Raw genomic sequence first — 14,203 nt, forward strand, 5'->3', positions numbered from 1 at the left:
GGACCCCAAACCCCACAAGCCCAGGAGCCACCCATCCCCTGGGGCAGGTGTCCCACCCAGCACGCTGGGAGACCAGGCCGCCTCAGACAGCCACCCGCCATGGGCCAGCGCATACCTCAATGCCATGGCGAAGCGCCCCAGGGGCCCGGAGACTCACCCCCCTATCCCAATCCCTGCCCCCCATCCCTACCAACTCCCACCCTCAAACCCCACACCCCCTCCAGTCCCCCACACACCTAGACACATCCACATAAGCACATGCACACACACTTACTGACACTCAGACACCCCCCCCACCCCCCCACATGTTCGCTTACTTGCACACACCTACAGGCATAAACACCTCCACCTATGCCCACATACCCACCCACAGCCCCCCACACCAACCTACACACTGACATGTACGCTTATATATACGCACACACCTACATGTATAAACATACCCACATATGCACACACACCCACACACAGCCACCCACAGCCACCTACACACACCTGCACGTCTACTAGAGATGTGATGACATAAGAACGCCACACCACAGCCCCCTGCAACCACAATCACCCTGGCCATTATCACCACTGTGGCCCCGCCAAGACATGCTCCAGACACCCAAAGGCCATCCACCGAAACAACCCAACCAGCCCCCCCAGAAGCCGAACACCACAACCCGAACACATTTACCTGGAGCACCACCACCCCCCAGGCAGCGAGCAACACCACCGTGAGTCCCCCCAAAGCGCGGCAGCCGAACACAGCCCTAACGCCAACCACAGCCCAAACAGCATCACCAGCCGCTAGGAACCCCACCATGGTCCACCCCCCCCACTAAAGCCTTATCTTCACATGTATGTAATACCTTAGCTCTTGGTTTCATGGTATAATCAATGTTATAATCAAAGAAAATTCACAACTGCAATGCAAAAAAAATAGAACACAAAACAAAAAGTAATTTCAATCCGTGTATCATTCGTTCTTTTCATATTCAATTGAGAATCAAAAATTGGAAAATGAAAAAACGACTGATTTCATTATTCAAGTACAAATCAAAAACCAAAACACGTGTTGTTTTTCAATATTTCGATTGAATGCATAAATTAAAAATTGGAAATAAGCAAATGGACTAAATGTCGGGTTTCATGTTGACATTTGTGATATCCGATTTGGTATGACCAATGCCTAACTGCTTCCTACTTGGTGCCTCCAAAGAACTGGTTAACTTCTCCATGGGCCTTGAGCCAAGCAGAGTCAAATCAGAGCCACATCATTATGTCATCGTAAACGTGATCACGTGACTGGGTCTGGTGCGGGTGACACTCATTTGGAAGCAAATGCTGCTCTTGTGTTTACGAGCCTATTAATCCAGAGGCGAAAAACACAAATATTCACTCTGTGGCATTTGTGATAAACATGAATATGTGGGTTTCTATTAGAGGCTGACCGATTAATCGGTCAGCCTCTACTAGAGTGTCATTCTTATCATCAACATGAAGATACCACAGTCATTCCCACACAGCTGTCTTGGAAAACCCTAGAATACCAGGAAGGAGTTAGTTGTCCAGTTGCATTTTTTTGAGTGTTCTTAACCTAAAAATTAAGGCATAAATATTACCTCTTTATCCAATCCACTCCTCTCTTTCCATGGTCCAGGATTTACGGACTGGGAAATGTTTCTAAAATCAAAAAGACAGGTGCATTAGAATTGAACAGTTTGCTATGACTGTGATAAATATGGTCCTCTTTCATGCACAACACACCACACCACGCCATACAGGTAATTTGTTCAAGAACACACATTTCCATGCAGTCACACGCATGCGTACACACACACACATACACACACACACACACAGAAAAAGTTGGAAATTAGCTAAGACACACACACACTTTCTATGTAAGCACATAGTTATGTGCACCTCTAGGGGATGCTGAAGCCTAGATGGTTTTAATGGCTTGTAATGGGGGCAAAGTCGACAATGAAAAGCTTGCAACATGTTGTGCAGTGCTTGATGGCAAGCTTTGCAGAAGTACAAATGATTGAATGATGCATCTACGATAGAGACAAAAAAAGTGTATCTTATAGTCATAAGATAGACTTCAGCAGTAATAAAACAATTTCATAGTCAGCAGAGTCTTTCGATATATATTGTTCTACACTGAACGGTCTGAATGATACACAATATTTACATTTTGTTGAAGTACCAATAGCCAAAGTGAGCATTCCAGGCCAAATGCATAAACTCTCTCTCAAACCTCTTGCATAAACTCCTTACATTAATTTTCATCATACTGTTAACAAGACATCATAATGAAGATTGAGGAAGAGCAAACACAGACATACTAGCACTACGAGTTAACGTTAGCCACCATTGACGGAGCTAATAACTAAATAACTAATAACTAAAACATGGCATGTAGCCTATTCTGGACTGTAACATTTGGTAACATCGCGACACATACATTTACACATTTTAATTGAAACATAAAATAATTTTGCATAATATGAACATTTAGGCCTTTTCACTGTTTTGGACAGAGCAGATAAACCACTTACCTTTGCAAAATGTAGTATGCATTGCAAGCCTAAGCGTAGTACCTCCTCATTTTCTAGTCAAAGGAGGACATAACTGAGTTGTGCATCTGGCATAAACTGAATAATTTCTGGGCCTGACAGTGGAGGTTGCAGTGTTAGGGACAGGGACTCCACAGTGGAGGTCCTGCAGGCAGACTCCTCTCTCTTTTATTGATTTTAATTTTTCTCACGGACAGGGTCCATCATGTTTTTGTTAATGGACAAATGTCTCCTCCGTCCATGTCGAACACCGGATCTCCACAGGGTTGTGTCCTGTCGCCTCTCCTTTTTATACTTTGTACACGGACAGCTGCAGATCCTGAGAGAACAACAGATTCCTGATTAAATTTTATGATAACCTGAGAGTTATAAATATCTTGGCACTGTGATTGACAATTAATTGAGGTTTGACCTGAATACTGACACCATTGTTAAACGGGGGCAGCAAAGAATCTACCTGTTAAGGAAATTGAACTCTTTTAACATAAACAAAACCATCCTCAACAAATTTGTTCTTTTATTGAAAGCCTTCTTACTTTTTCTTTTATTTGCTGGTTTTATGGCCTGTCTTTGAATGATAAAAACAAACTGCAGAGCATTGTTAAAACCTGCTCTTAAATCACAGGTCATACTCAGAGACCTTTACTCTTTGTAGGAGGAGCAGGTGCAGAAGAAAGCCAAAAGCATCCTGGGTCAGCCCCACCACCCTCTGACCCCGGAGTTTGTTGTGATTACTTCAGGGCATCGTTTTTATGCATCTGTACAAAACACAAACTGTTTTTACAGTTCTTTTGTGCCCTCTGCTATCAAATTGTTAAATTCAGTTGGTGGCATATTCTGAAGTTTTTGTATCAAATATATTGTTTTGTGTTGTCGGTTGGGTAAACTAGAGGAGTTCTACTTGTGAATTGTAATGGACTGACACTGTATGTGTTTGTGTGTATGAGTGAGAATTGCTTTGAGAAATGCTGCAAATGAATTGCCCTCTGGGATCAATGAAGTTTTCTGAATCTGGAAACTACTGGAGACCAATGGGTGTCTTCCTCTTCCTCCATCCACTAATTATGTAGTTGATTGTCATTGCCCACTTCACAAAGCTGAATGTGTTAGAATACTACTGCTGTCACTTGCGCTTCCAAATAATTTTATACACAATGAGTATAAATTTGTTGGCCACATTATGGCTGCAGTGGCAACAAACACGGAAATGACTTCATTGCCTCTTGCTACTGCAGCTGTGTGGAGCTCTGCTTCCCTCAATGCCCGATGTGACAAATTTCCGAAAATGCCCGAGTGACCTGCCGGCTGTGTTTGTAAGCAAATGGATTGTTTACGGTGGAGTACACTTCGAAATTGTTCACTGTGAGGGAAGAGATTCAGGTGCGTAATCATGGAAAGACTTACGGATTCGTGATACTTAGGTAGGGCTGCATGATTAATCGATTTTAAATCGAAATCGGATTTTTTAATTAGGACGATTTTTAAAAAAGGGAAATCGTAAAATCGATTTCATCTCTCTCGTGCCTGCGGGCCGCGCGCTTGCGGGCTCCCGTAGGCTCCTCCTCCTATCAGTGACAGCGGTCTGTCACAGAAGTCCGTGTAATGACCGGACTTTAAATGTGTTCATGAGCCCGCAGTACTTACAGCACTGTAAGCCGTGGCTTCACACACGGATCCCGCAACTGAAATAGAACTGCATGCTGATCACTCATCTTCCGTTGTCCCGGATCCGTACCGTACTGTCTTCTTCCGAACCGGGTCCGGGTCTTGGGGTCATCAGCCTCAGCAGAGGAGCCCAGACAGCGCTGTGACCACACACATCCACCCGCTCCAGGATAGAATCCCTCCAGCGTGTCCTAGGTCAGTCTATTCCACGCACGGATCCCTCAGTTTAAATAGAACCGCATGTGGATCACTCATATTAACCTGGTCCACGCACACACGCACGACTGATGCCTGTCACTGACTTACATTGGTATCACTTCTGTGGGCCCAGATACCCAGGAAAAAAAACAAAAAAAACAACAACACACACACACACATATATATATATATATATATATATATATATATATATATATATATATATATATATAATTTTAAATAATTAATTTAGTTCTCTTACTTGCTAAATTTTTCATTCACAAATGTAAGTTCTGTAACACAAAACCAAATATTATTTATTTTTTGAAAGATGTTGAACTTTATTTAAAGCTGTTAGATAAATCTGGAAACAAAAAGGCTATAAAAAACATTAGTATTTGCTCTGATTTGGACATTGTATTATAGTGTATTCCCCCTGGCAAACTTATGTTATTTTCTTGTTGTATACATTGTTTGTATACTCTACTTCATTCAATAAAGATTTAATTAAGAAAAAATAAACTTCTGTGGGTTCATCACGTGATACCATCACAGATTTGAGGTCAGAGCAGTGCCTTGCATTGTGGGCTGCTCACGAAAACGACATGCTGACTTCTGTTGTCTTTTGTAGTTTTACCCAAAAATCGAAATCAAAATCGAAAATCGAGTTTTTAGAGAAAAAAAATCGGGATTTTTTTTTTTTTGCCAAAATCGTGCAGCCCTATACTTAAGCTATGACCGGGTTTCACAGATTTGCTGAAAAATTGGTGACAGAAGTCATACGCAGCTTTAAAGGTAAAGAGGTTATTATCATTTGCACAGGTACATTTACAGAAGGAACGAGTACTTTGGAGTTTCTCGTTACTCTTGAGTTCAAGGGAAAAAAGGAAAAAAAATGTCTCACACTGTGTGTAATGAACAGTGTTGGGAATAACGGCATTAAAAATAGCAGCGTTACTAACGCCGATATTGTTTTCCAGAAATGGGTAATCTAATTAATTACTAATTGAAACGTTACAATGTCGTTACTGGCAGTGAAATGTGGTGCGTTACTATGCATTATCCGTCCAGGCTCACTGAGCTAGGCACGAGAGATGTGACGTTCGAGCCTTTTGAATGGCTCTTTTAAGTGAACGATAAGAACCGATTTGTGGCGAGCCATTCGTTTACGAGCCGTTCCTATTTTCAAATTGCCCACACTGCCTTCATGCTTCACCTGTGTGCCACAAGAGTCTGAATTGTCCACGCTGCCTTCACCTGAACGAATAATGACATCTCCGAGTTTGAGTGGTCCGCAGCACATCCCATTCACTTGACCTATGCAGCAACGTGCGCAGCTAATTCAGGGGAGGAGTTATCAGTGAGTTCAACTGACTGGACTGAAGGCATTTATCACTGTATCAGGGAGGAGCGACTGAAAAAAGTGGAGATGTGGGATTAACTGGAGAAGCATCTTCCTATAAATGCAGATATGCACTTATGTGGTGGAAAAGCCGGGCCCTGGTGGACCCCAGCCTCACCACAGTTATGGTATGAAGTACCTGTCTGCTGTTCTACTCTATACAACTGGCCCATGAAACATGCTCAAAAATCAATTTCCCGTTACATATTTGAAGGTTTTTCAAAAAAGTAACGCAATAATTACTTTCCCTGGTAACTAATTACATTTATGAAGTAATAATTCCGTTACTAATTCAGTTACTTTTTTGGGAAAGTAATTAGTAACTATAACTAATTACTTTTTAAAAGTAATTTGCCCAACACTGGTAACGAACAAGCCGTTTGTTACTGGAGTAACACAGGCACTAAAATGCTTTAAAATATACACAGAGCACTTTTAAGCACACAGCACTTAATTGTTAAACTGCTGATTTGCACCTAAATGTTTGCACACGATTGTTGTAAATGTATTTATTGGTTATAGTGGTTGTCTGCTGCAGATCCAGACAGAGCAGTCCATAGTGGTAGATGGTCTGTGGGAAAAAAACACAAAACAAGAATGAGCAATGTGCAATATTGTCTGAAATATATTTTTTAATTGGCGATTTCTTTTAAGTGTTAAGAGTGGGTGCGTGGGTGCTATTTTGGGTGTTTTTGGTGTTGTGATGTGTCTATGCTTTACTTACCGTTCTGTCCATGTGTCCAGGAAGTAATGTCTGGCCAAAAGATTCCCCTGGGGGACCAGACACCCTAAAGAAGGTTCCAGGCCAGACCAAAGAGCAAGAATGTGTGAGGGGGGCATAGTTGGGGTTTACTGTGTTATGGGTATTTTAATAAATTAGTTAAATTGGTTTTAGGGTTTTGTTATTTGGTATTTTGGGTTTTGTATGGTTTTAGTGGTGGGTTATGAATTGGAGAACTTTAGCATGGTTTTAGATTGGCATATGTCATTTGAACACTCCTATGGAGTTTTTATGGTTTTTTTTCCAGTTGGGCTAGAGCTATTTAAGGCACCTTAATTGGTCATTCAAGGCTCTGTCTGTCTGTCTGCTGCTGGAAGAGACCAGACTCCTGTCCCCCATGGCATTTTTCTTTTGCACAAGACACTTTATGCACATGTCACTTTGTTAATATGCACTTGTCACTTTGTAAATAGCATCTGAAGGAAGAAATTAAACTAAAAAGAAAATAGTGGACCACATTGCTCCTGCCTCTGATGTTAACATCATTGTAACTCACTGCAATCCAGCCACTGTTGGAGCCATCTCTGGCTTACACTGTACTTGTTAAAAAAAAGTTTATTCTTTATCAGAATTTGAAAGAAGAATGTCATTGTCAATATATATATATGATCTGAAAAAAATGTTAATATTTGACTAGGAATATTTTAAATAAACTAATTGATTAACTTAATTCCATATATCCTGAATGTTAAAGCAGTGTGTGCTTGGAATGCATGTGTGAGTGAATGTGGAAGAGTGACATTCACAGGACTGGTCTGGTCATGTCGGTATTGCATCATCGATGACAAACGGTTTTGAAACCACACCAAGAACTGGAAAATGAAGGACTTTGGTGATACTGGGTTAAAGAACACCAATAGTTGACAGGCTATTATAAAGTATTAATTCAAATTAAAATACAAATACACAGTATGCATTTTCAGCCATTTATTTTTTATATGTAAATTTCACGGTCTATTCTTCAAACATGTACATTTATCCATGACTCTATAGTTAGTCAGACATGTCCCTGACAATTATCTTAAACTCTGGTAGTATGAACAGTGTATTTAGGCTAGGGGTGAAGGTAGGACAGGTAGATCACACAGTATTAAAAACATAGAAAATCAGTGTAAAGGTTAAAACATATCATTGATAATATTCGTGCTGGGAATTAAGCCCCCACCTCCCTTATCGCAGTCAGTTGTGTTACCCACTCAGTTATCCAGCCGCTCAGTCTTGGCTCAGGAGTATTACTGATGGACAGATCCACTGATGTGACATTTTCTCTTGTGGGTGGTTCTTAAGTCTCTCCTATCTCTTGTATTGGAGGGGGATTTACTGGTCCATTTATAACCAGTCTATATGGTAAAGGCAGAGCCTTGGGCCCAAACAGGAAACACGTGATTTGATTGTTCACTAACCCACCAAAACATGTTTAAACTCCACTTAAATGCATATTATACATAGTACTCATGGCCTGGATCATGTATAGATCATTTATTTGAATATTTATATTTTTGTAAAATTATTTTAGATGATTCCTATCATCTTCTTCTTCATGTGTGGCACATGGGGCGGTGCCCTAGCGTCCTCTATTGACAAACCACCACTGCTTCACCTGTGATTGTGGCTCCAGATTCTGCTGGTTCAGGGTCTGGTTCAGTTTTGAAGCTCCAACTCATAAATACTGAAAGGATAAAACACTGTGTCATGTAATATTCCACAAGTGTCTGTGAGATGAAGTGATCTGCTATTTGCAGATCAGCTGGTCCGTTCACACCCTGTAACCTATAATAAACCTAACCAAACTCATAAACCTATAGAAAGAAATTAAACATCAGTGTGGCTCACATGTCAGTGTGGCTCACATATAACCATTTTTGCATTATTTGTTGAAAACTTTGTTGGTATAAAATATAAATGTGTGAGGATTTTCCATTTTTTTTCATCAAATATGTTTGTAAAATGAGTGTCACTGCTGCTTGAATAAAAATGGAACACATCAGCCCTGCAAGAACGTGAATAAATCTAGTTGTCAGTTTGAATGAACTGGTCCATGGGTTCCAGTTCAGGGTTCAGGACAGGACCATATTTGGATGAATATTTGAATTCTTCCACCTGAGAACATTTGACTGTAAAATTGAACCCAAATGGAAGGTGTAAGGTACCAGTCATTTCATCCAAAAATGGAAAGATCACATCAGACTTTATTTTTGATGGTTGTATGTTTGATGATCCGAACCCTGTATAAAAGGGTCCCAGTAAATCCAGTGTCTGTGGAACCATGTGATGGGTGTTGGAGTCACACTGACTCATACATGTATGACTGAACCTTCCTCATACAATGGACTAATTGTTCTAACGTGGACTGTGATGTCACTGTGGTATTGAAGGAACCTGTTGATTTTTATCTGACTTTTTTTCTCCTTTTTCAGCTTCCCAAAGTTTTACGTCTACTCAAGTATCCTGCAGAGGACTCTGAAAACCCACCCCAGGTAAATGCCGTGAGCCCACACCACATTCAGCAGTGTTTGCAAAGAACTGTTGTTGGAACATGTGGATTTCATCTGTGTCCAGACACATTCAGACTCAGATATGTTTGTGCTTTTTAGTCCCTGGGTCACATGATGAGAAACAGGCTTTTTATTGGATCTACAGGGTCATTTTAAGAGTATATGAAATAACTGATTAGAGGTGACAGTAACAAACTGATGTCAACTTCCCTTTGTCTTTAAAGCATGTGAAGGGAATGTGTACATTGAAGTAGTCTGTAGAAGACACAATCTTAGGCTTTCGCCATTTTTCATCATTATGAACCATTTGGTTTCCTGTAGCCCTGTCAGTTGAATCTCTGATTTGTGATATTGTACTGAATTGAATCACTTCCAGAAATTCCACTGTTAAAAACAAGAGTACATCACCCTTAGGTGTAAAATGTTAAGGGCCTGTGTGTCAGCATGTAATTAGTGCAAAATCTGTTGTGAAAAGGTGCATACAAGTGAGCACATAGTGTGTCTGAAGTGAAACCACACTGTGGTGACCATTAATACATGTTTAATGGGATCAAACTGATGAAAAGGCATTATTGAAATCAAGGTATGAGTGTCAGAACAAGCACCATTATAGAACATGTCCTGTCCAAGATATATTCTAAAATCCTCAGACTGATTCAAAAAGATGAATTTAACAAAATCAATCAACCATTGTAATTCCAGTCCACACCACATATGATTGGTGTGATATTACCTCATTGGCACAGGTTTGGTTGTATCAGTTTTGTTGTTTTTATCCTTTATGCCTCTTATTCTATTTTTAAATTCCTGAACTTGTATTTTTTTGGATTGTAGTTAGTCTTTTTGAACTCCATCCTTTTTTTAGATGAACATGCTCAGTAGTTGATGCAGAAACACTGGGTTGACTTTAACAGTTACTAACACCGCCATGATGGTGCCGACCATGGCTGAGACATTTCAGAGGAATATAAACAGAACCTGAGTCAGAACCTGATCCATTAGAATGATCTGATCTGTTTAGATCAACAGGAAACGCTTAGAGTTCTGTGTCATATGAGTAAATTTAAGTCACACATAGATTTACAAAAGCTGAGCATGCTGTGTATGTAGATGGAGATGATAATACTCACTGAATCGAAGGTCAAAACACAAGTCACAGCACAACCATAAAACATCCTTCAACTGAGCATCTCTAGTTCTACACACTTTAAACAACACACACATTGATCTGCTCCTCACTGGGCTGATCTGACAAATTGTCTATGTCCTCTGTCTCCACTGGTGTGTGTGTGTGTGTGTGTGTGTGTGTGTGTGTGTGTGGGGTGGGGGGGGGAGGGGCGCAGAAAAAAACAGTGTCCATTCATCATCATTAACCTCTTAAGACCCAGCTATGGGTTTTCTGTCCACATTTGTGGACAAGAGTTTCACAACTTTATACAAAAAAAAAAGAAAACTGTCCACCACAAAGGACATGACGGTTTCTTATAATACTTGGGGGGGTGGGGGGTTGTACGGTAGTGATCCGTGCCGTTTGTACTTCGCGGAAGTAAAAGCGAAACTTGAGGCTCATTTACTTTTTCCCTATCCTGAATCTTCACAAACTTTCATTTGAGTTGGCAGGACTTTTGTCCTGGCCTATTATATATTATACTTGTGTGTAATAAGTATGGTGATGGTGATTGTATGAAATTTATGGTGTGGGGGCAGGGATTAGTGGAAATGCTAGTAGTAGACGCTCATACTGGATTTGGCAACCCCTAGTCTGGGGGGAGGCGGAGGGGATATCACGCTCTGCAGTATTTTGAATGTGATTGCAGTACCAGTTTAGGCCACAATCCTACATATGGCACCTTTAAAAACTGCATCTGAAAAAACTGTTGCATCATGATGTTTCCAATATAGGCACTTATTTAATTAAAAACATAAAAGGCTTGTACTTTGCTGACATTTCCTGGGTCTCAGGAGGTTAAAGTCAACACAGTGACGTGGTTTTCTCCTCCTGATCTGAGTCTGTGACCAACAGATCAGATGATGCACTGAACGTGATGTCACATGACATTTATGAACTGACCCATAGTCAAATAATCAGTGAATAATTGATGACTGTAAACAATAGAATAGAATAGAATACAATAAAATATCTTTAATGTCATTGTAAGTACAACAACATTTAAAAGTGCCATCCGATCTGTATATCATATATAAATCCTACTATAAACATACAGATAAAAGGGGGTTTCTGGTTCCGCCATCGAGAGGAGGACAGCTTTAATTTTCATTTGGGAGAATCACTAACATTGGGGAATCACTAACACTTCATTCATTTTCTGAAACTGCTTTATCCTCATTGGGTTGCTTGGAGCCTATCCCAGCTACTTATGGGCAAAGGACATTTCGCCAGTTCTTCTGACATATAGAGACAAACAATTACTCTCACATTCACACCTATGGGCAATTTAGATTAACCAATTAACCAATCAGTGCATGTCTTTGGATGGTGGGAGGAGCCAGAGTACCCAGAGAGAACCCACGCAGACACGGGGAGAACACGCAAACTCCTCACAGAAAGGTCGACTGGTGTTGGAATCGAACCCAGGACCTTCTTGCTGTGAGGCACGAGAGCTATCCACTGCACCACTGTGTCGCCCACAACAGGACATGTTCATGTAAATTGCAAAGTCATGTGAAACTACCGTTTGTTATTTTTGACATGTCTATATGGATAATACATTGAGTAAATAGTTCTGTTTAATGTGTCTTATTGAATGGAAGTTGTTTGTGGTCAATAGATGTGTTATGAGGAGAGAACCTGAGCCCAACACTTTGAAGAACCCACATTAACAGCTTAATTCCATGAAATATGCATTTTGACCATTTGGGTGACCTTTGACCTATAATTTGACCTTGACACTACACCTTTTGTAGTGCAAAGCACTCTTAAGACATGACATGTCTCACAAAAAAACATTTAAGGGCCCAGCATGAGCATATTGCTACATTGTACTTTATCAAAAGTGAAGAAGGTTTGAATGTTGCCAAAAACCTGTCATTTTCGGGGTTGAAAAAGTAATTTTTGGGGTGGTGGGTTGGGGGGGTTTGGGCTTGATTTGAAATTTTTTCATATTTTTGTACTTCCAAGACATGGGAGCATTAGAAAATCTGGGCTAAAGTTGAATCTGAAAATTTTCCTGAAATAAGCCCTACTTAAAGGTCCTGTATAGACTTTCTGCATGATCTTAAAATGTCTCATTTTTAGATTTATCCCTGATCGTAGTCCACAATTTAAAATGAGTTTATCAACAGATTCAGATCAGATTTACTTTGTTGTAATGGTGGACACTGAAACTGGAACTGGACTGAGAGAAAGAAAAAGCAAACTAAATGGGAGAGTGAAAGAGCATAGACTGAAACACCGGTAAACCTCTGCATTGAACCGATGGATAGAACTAAGGGAGTTAAAAGGAATGAAACAGACCTTGAGTTGTCCCTCTTCCTTCTACACAGGTATACAGGGGTTGGACAAAATAATGGAAACACCTTCACCTCAAGATGATAATGCCCCAATCCATACAGCTAGAATTGTTAAAGAATGGGATGAGGAACATTCTAATGAAGTTGAGCATCTCGTATGGCCGGCACAGTCCCCAGACCTCAACATTATTGAGCATTTATGGTCAGTTTTAGAGATTCAAGTAAGATGTCGATTTCCACCGCCATCGTCTCTAAAAGAGTTGGAGGCTATTCTAACTGAAGAATGGCTTAAAATTCCTTTGGAAACAATTCACAAGTTGTATGAATCAATACCTCGGAGAATTGAGGCTGTAATTGCCGCAAAAGGCGGACCTACACCATATTAAATTATATTTTGTTGATTTTTTTAAGGTGTTTCCATTATTTTGTCCAACCCCTGTAGAATGCTTCTGTTCTTTATACATATGCATTGGAACATTCTATTTGACTATAGTGGCTATTGGTAGCTCAGTCAAACACTTAGTAAACGCTTCTGCTTTAGCCGCAGGGCTAGTTGTTTGACGTCTGTTATATGTTTTATTTGGAGCATTGTTTCAGTCCCAAACTAAGGGCTTTGTAAGGTGAGACTGAAATGGTTCTGTGTGGAGTTTAATGTCCATGCCAGGGCCTGGATACTAAACTGTCCTTCAGGAACAAGACAATTCTAAAAGTAGAATACTGTGAATCCAGAAGGCTGAAGCAACTAGCACTGAACTGCTAATGCAGAATGATGAAGATATTAAATGACTGAAGTAATTTATGAAAATGCTTGAATACTTTGTGGAAAAGCTAGAGCAAATATATATTATTTGGGACACGTCTTAAACACCGGTCTGTGAGTAACACTCCGGAGCTCCGGAGTAAAAGAGACATAGAAGCAGGAGTCCGATATCCAAAGTTAGGTTTCACTTTCATTTTCACGTTAGATATTAAACTACCTACAAACGGACTTCATGAAGTTTGCTTGTGGTCTCGTTTCAAACGTCACTTTGCACCCTGCAAGTTGCTGTCTTGAAAAAAGAAATGCAGTTGAAAGAGGATCCGCTCTTCAGTCATTAGCTTCAAATCAAATGCAGCCTTGGCTAGAGTTATGCCCTTACGACTGTAGGCGCTAGTGTTCATGGGAGGCGGAGTCTTTGACCCTTAAAAACACCACCGATTCAGGCCAAAGATGTCACTGCAATCCACTTTAAACAATTCTCTGTACAGGACCTTTAATGTGCAGGGTGTTTGTTTAATTAGACTGGCATCCTTTGTGTTTGAGGTAAACAAACAAACATTAACTAAATAACCAAAAACAAAAAAACCCAAGCATATACAAAAGATTGAATTAAAACGACTAATTGACTTAACATCTTAAATGCCAGGAGAGAGACCTGGTTGGCACCCTTTAAAAAACAATATAACAAAATAAATAAATTAAAGCTCCAAACTCAAGCTGTCACAATGTGTTTTCTTGTTTGTATCCCTGTTCATGTATTTTCTTGTTTGTGTCACTACTGTTCATGTGTTTTCTTATCCTTGTCCCTGTTGTTCATGTGTTTTCTTGTCTGTGTCCTTGTCATTAATCTGTTTTCTTGCT

The 14,203-nt window shown here is 40.2% G+C and overlaps 1 protein-coding gene across 3 annotated transcripts in view; it reads left to right on the top strand.

Annotated features, from left to right (window-relative positions):
• ippk (inositol 1,3,4,5,6-pentakisphosphate 2-kinase) overlaps positions 1 to 14,203 on the top strand; it is a 105,298-nt gene that overhangs the window by 19,968 nt on the left and 71,127 nt on the right. For all 3 annotated transcript variants that reach the window (XR_003935375.1, XR_003935376.1, XM_030133499.1), the window contains exon 2: positions 9,034 to 9,093. Coding sequence is in view for 1 of the 3 variants with exons in the window: in XM_030133499.1 (XP_029989359.1) it covers positions 9,034 to 9,093 (60 nt within the window). In the remaining 2 variants the exon portion in view is untranslated. The remainder of the gene's footprint in view (positions 1 to 9,033; positions 9,094 to 14,203) is intronic.

Source organism: Sphaeramia orbicularis, chromosome 5, assembly GCF_902148855.1.
Source record: "Sphaeramia orbicularis chromosome 5, fSphaOr1.1, whole genome shotgun sequence".
NCBI lineage: Eukaryota > Metazoa > Chordata > Actinopteri > Kurtiformes > Apogonidae > Sphaeramia > Sphaeramia orbicularis.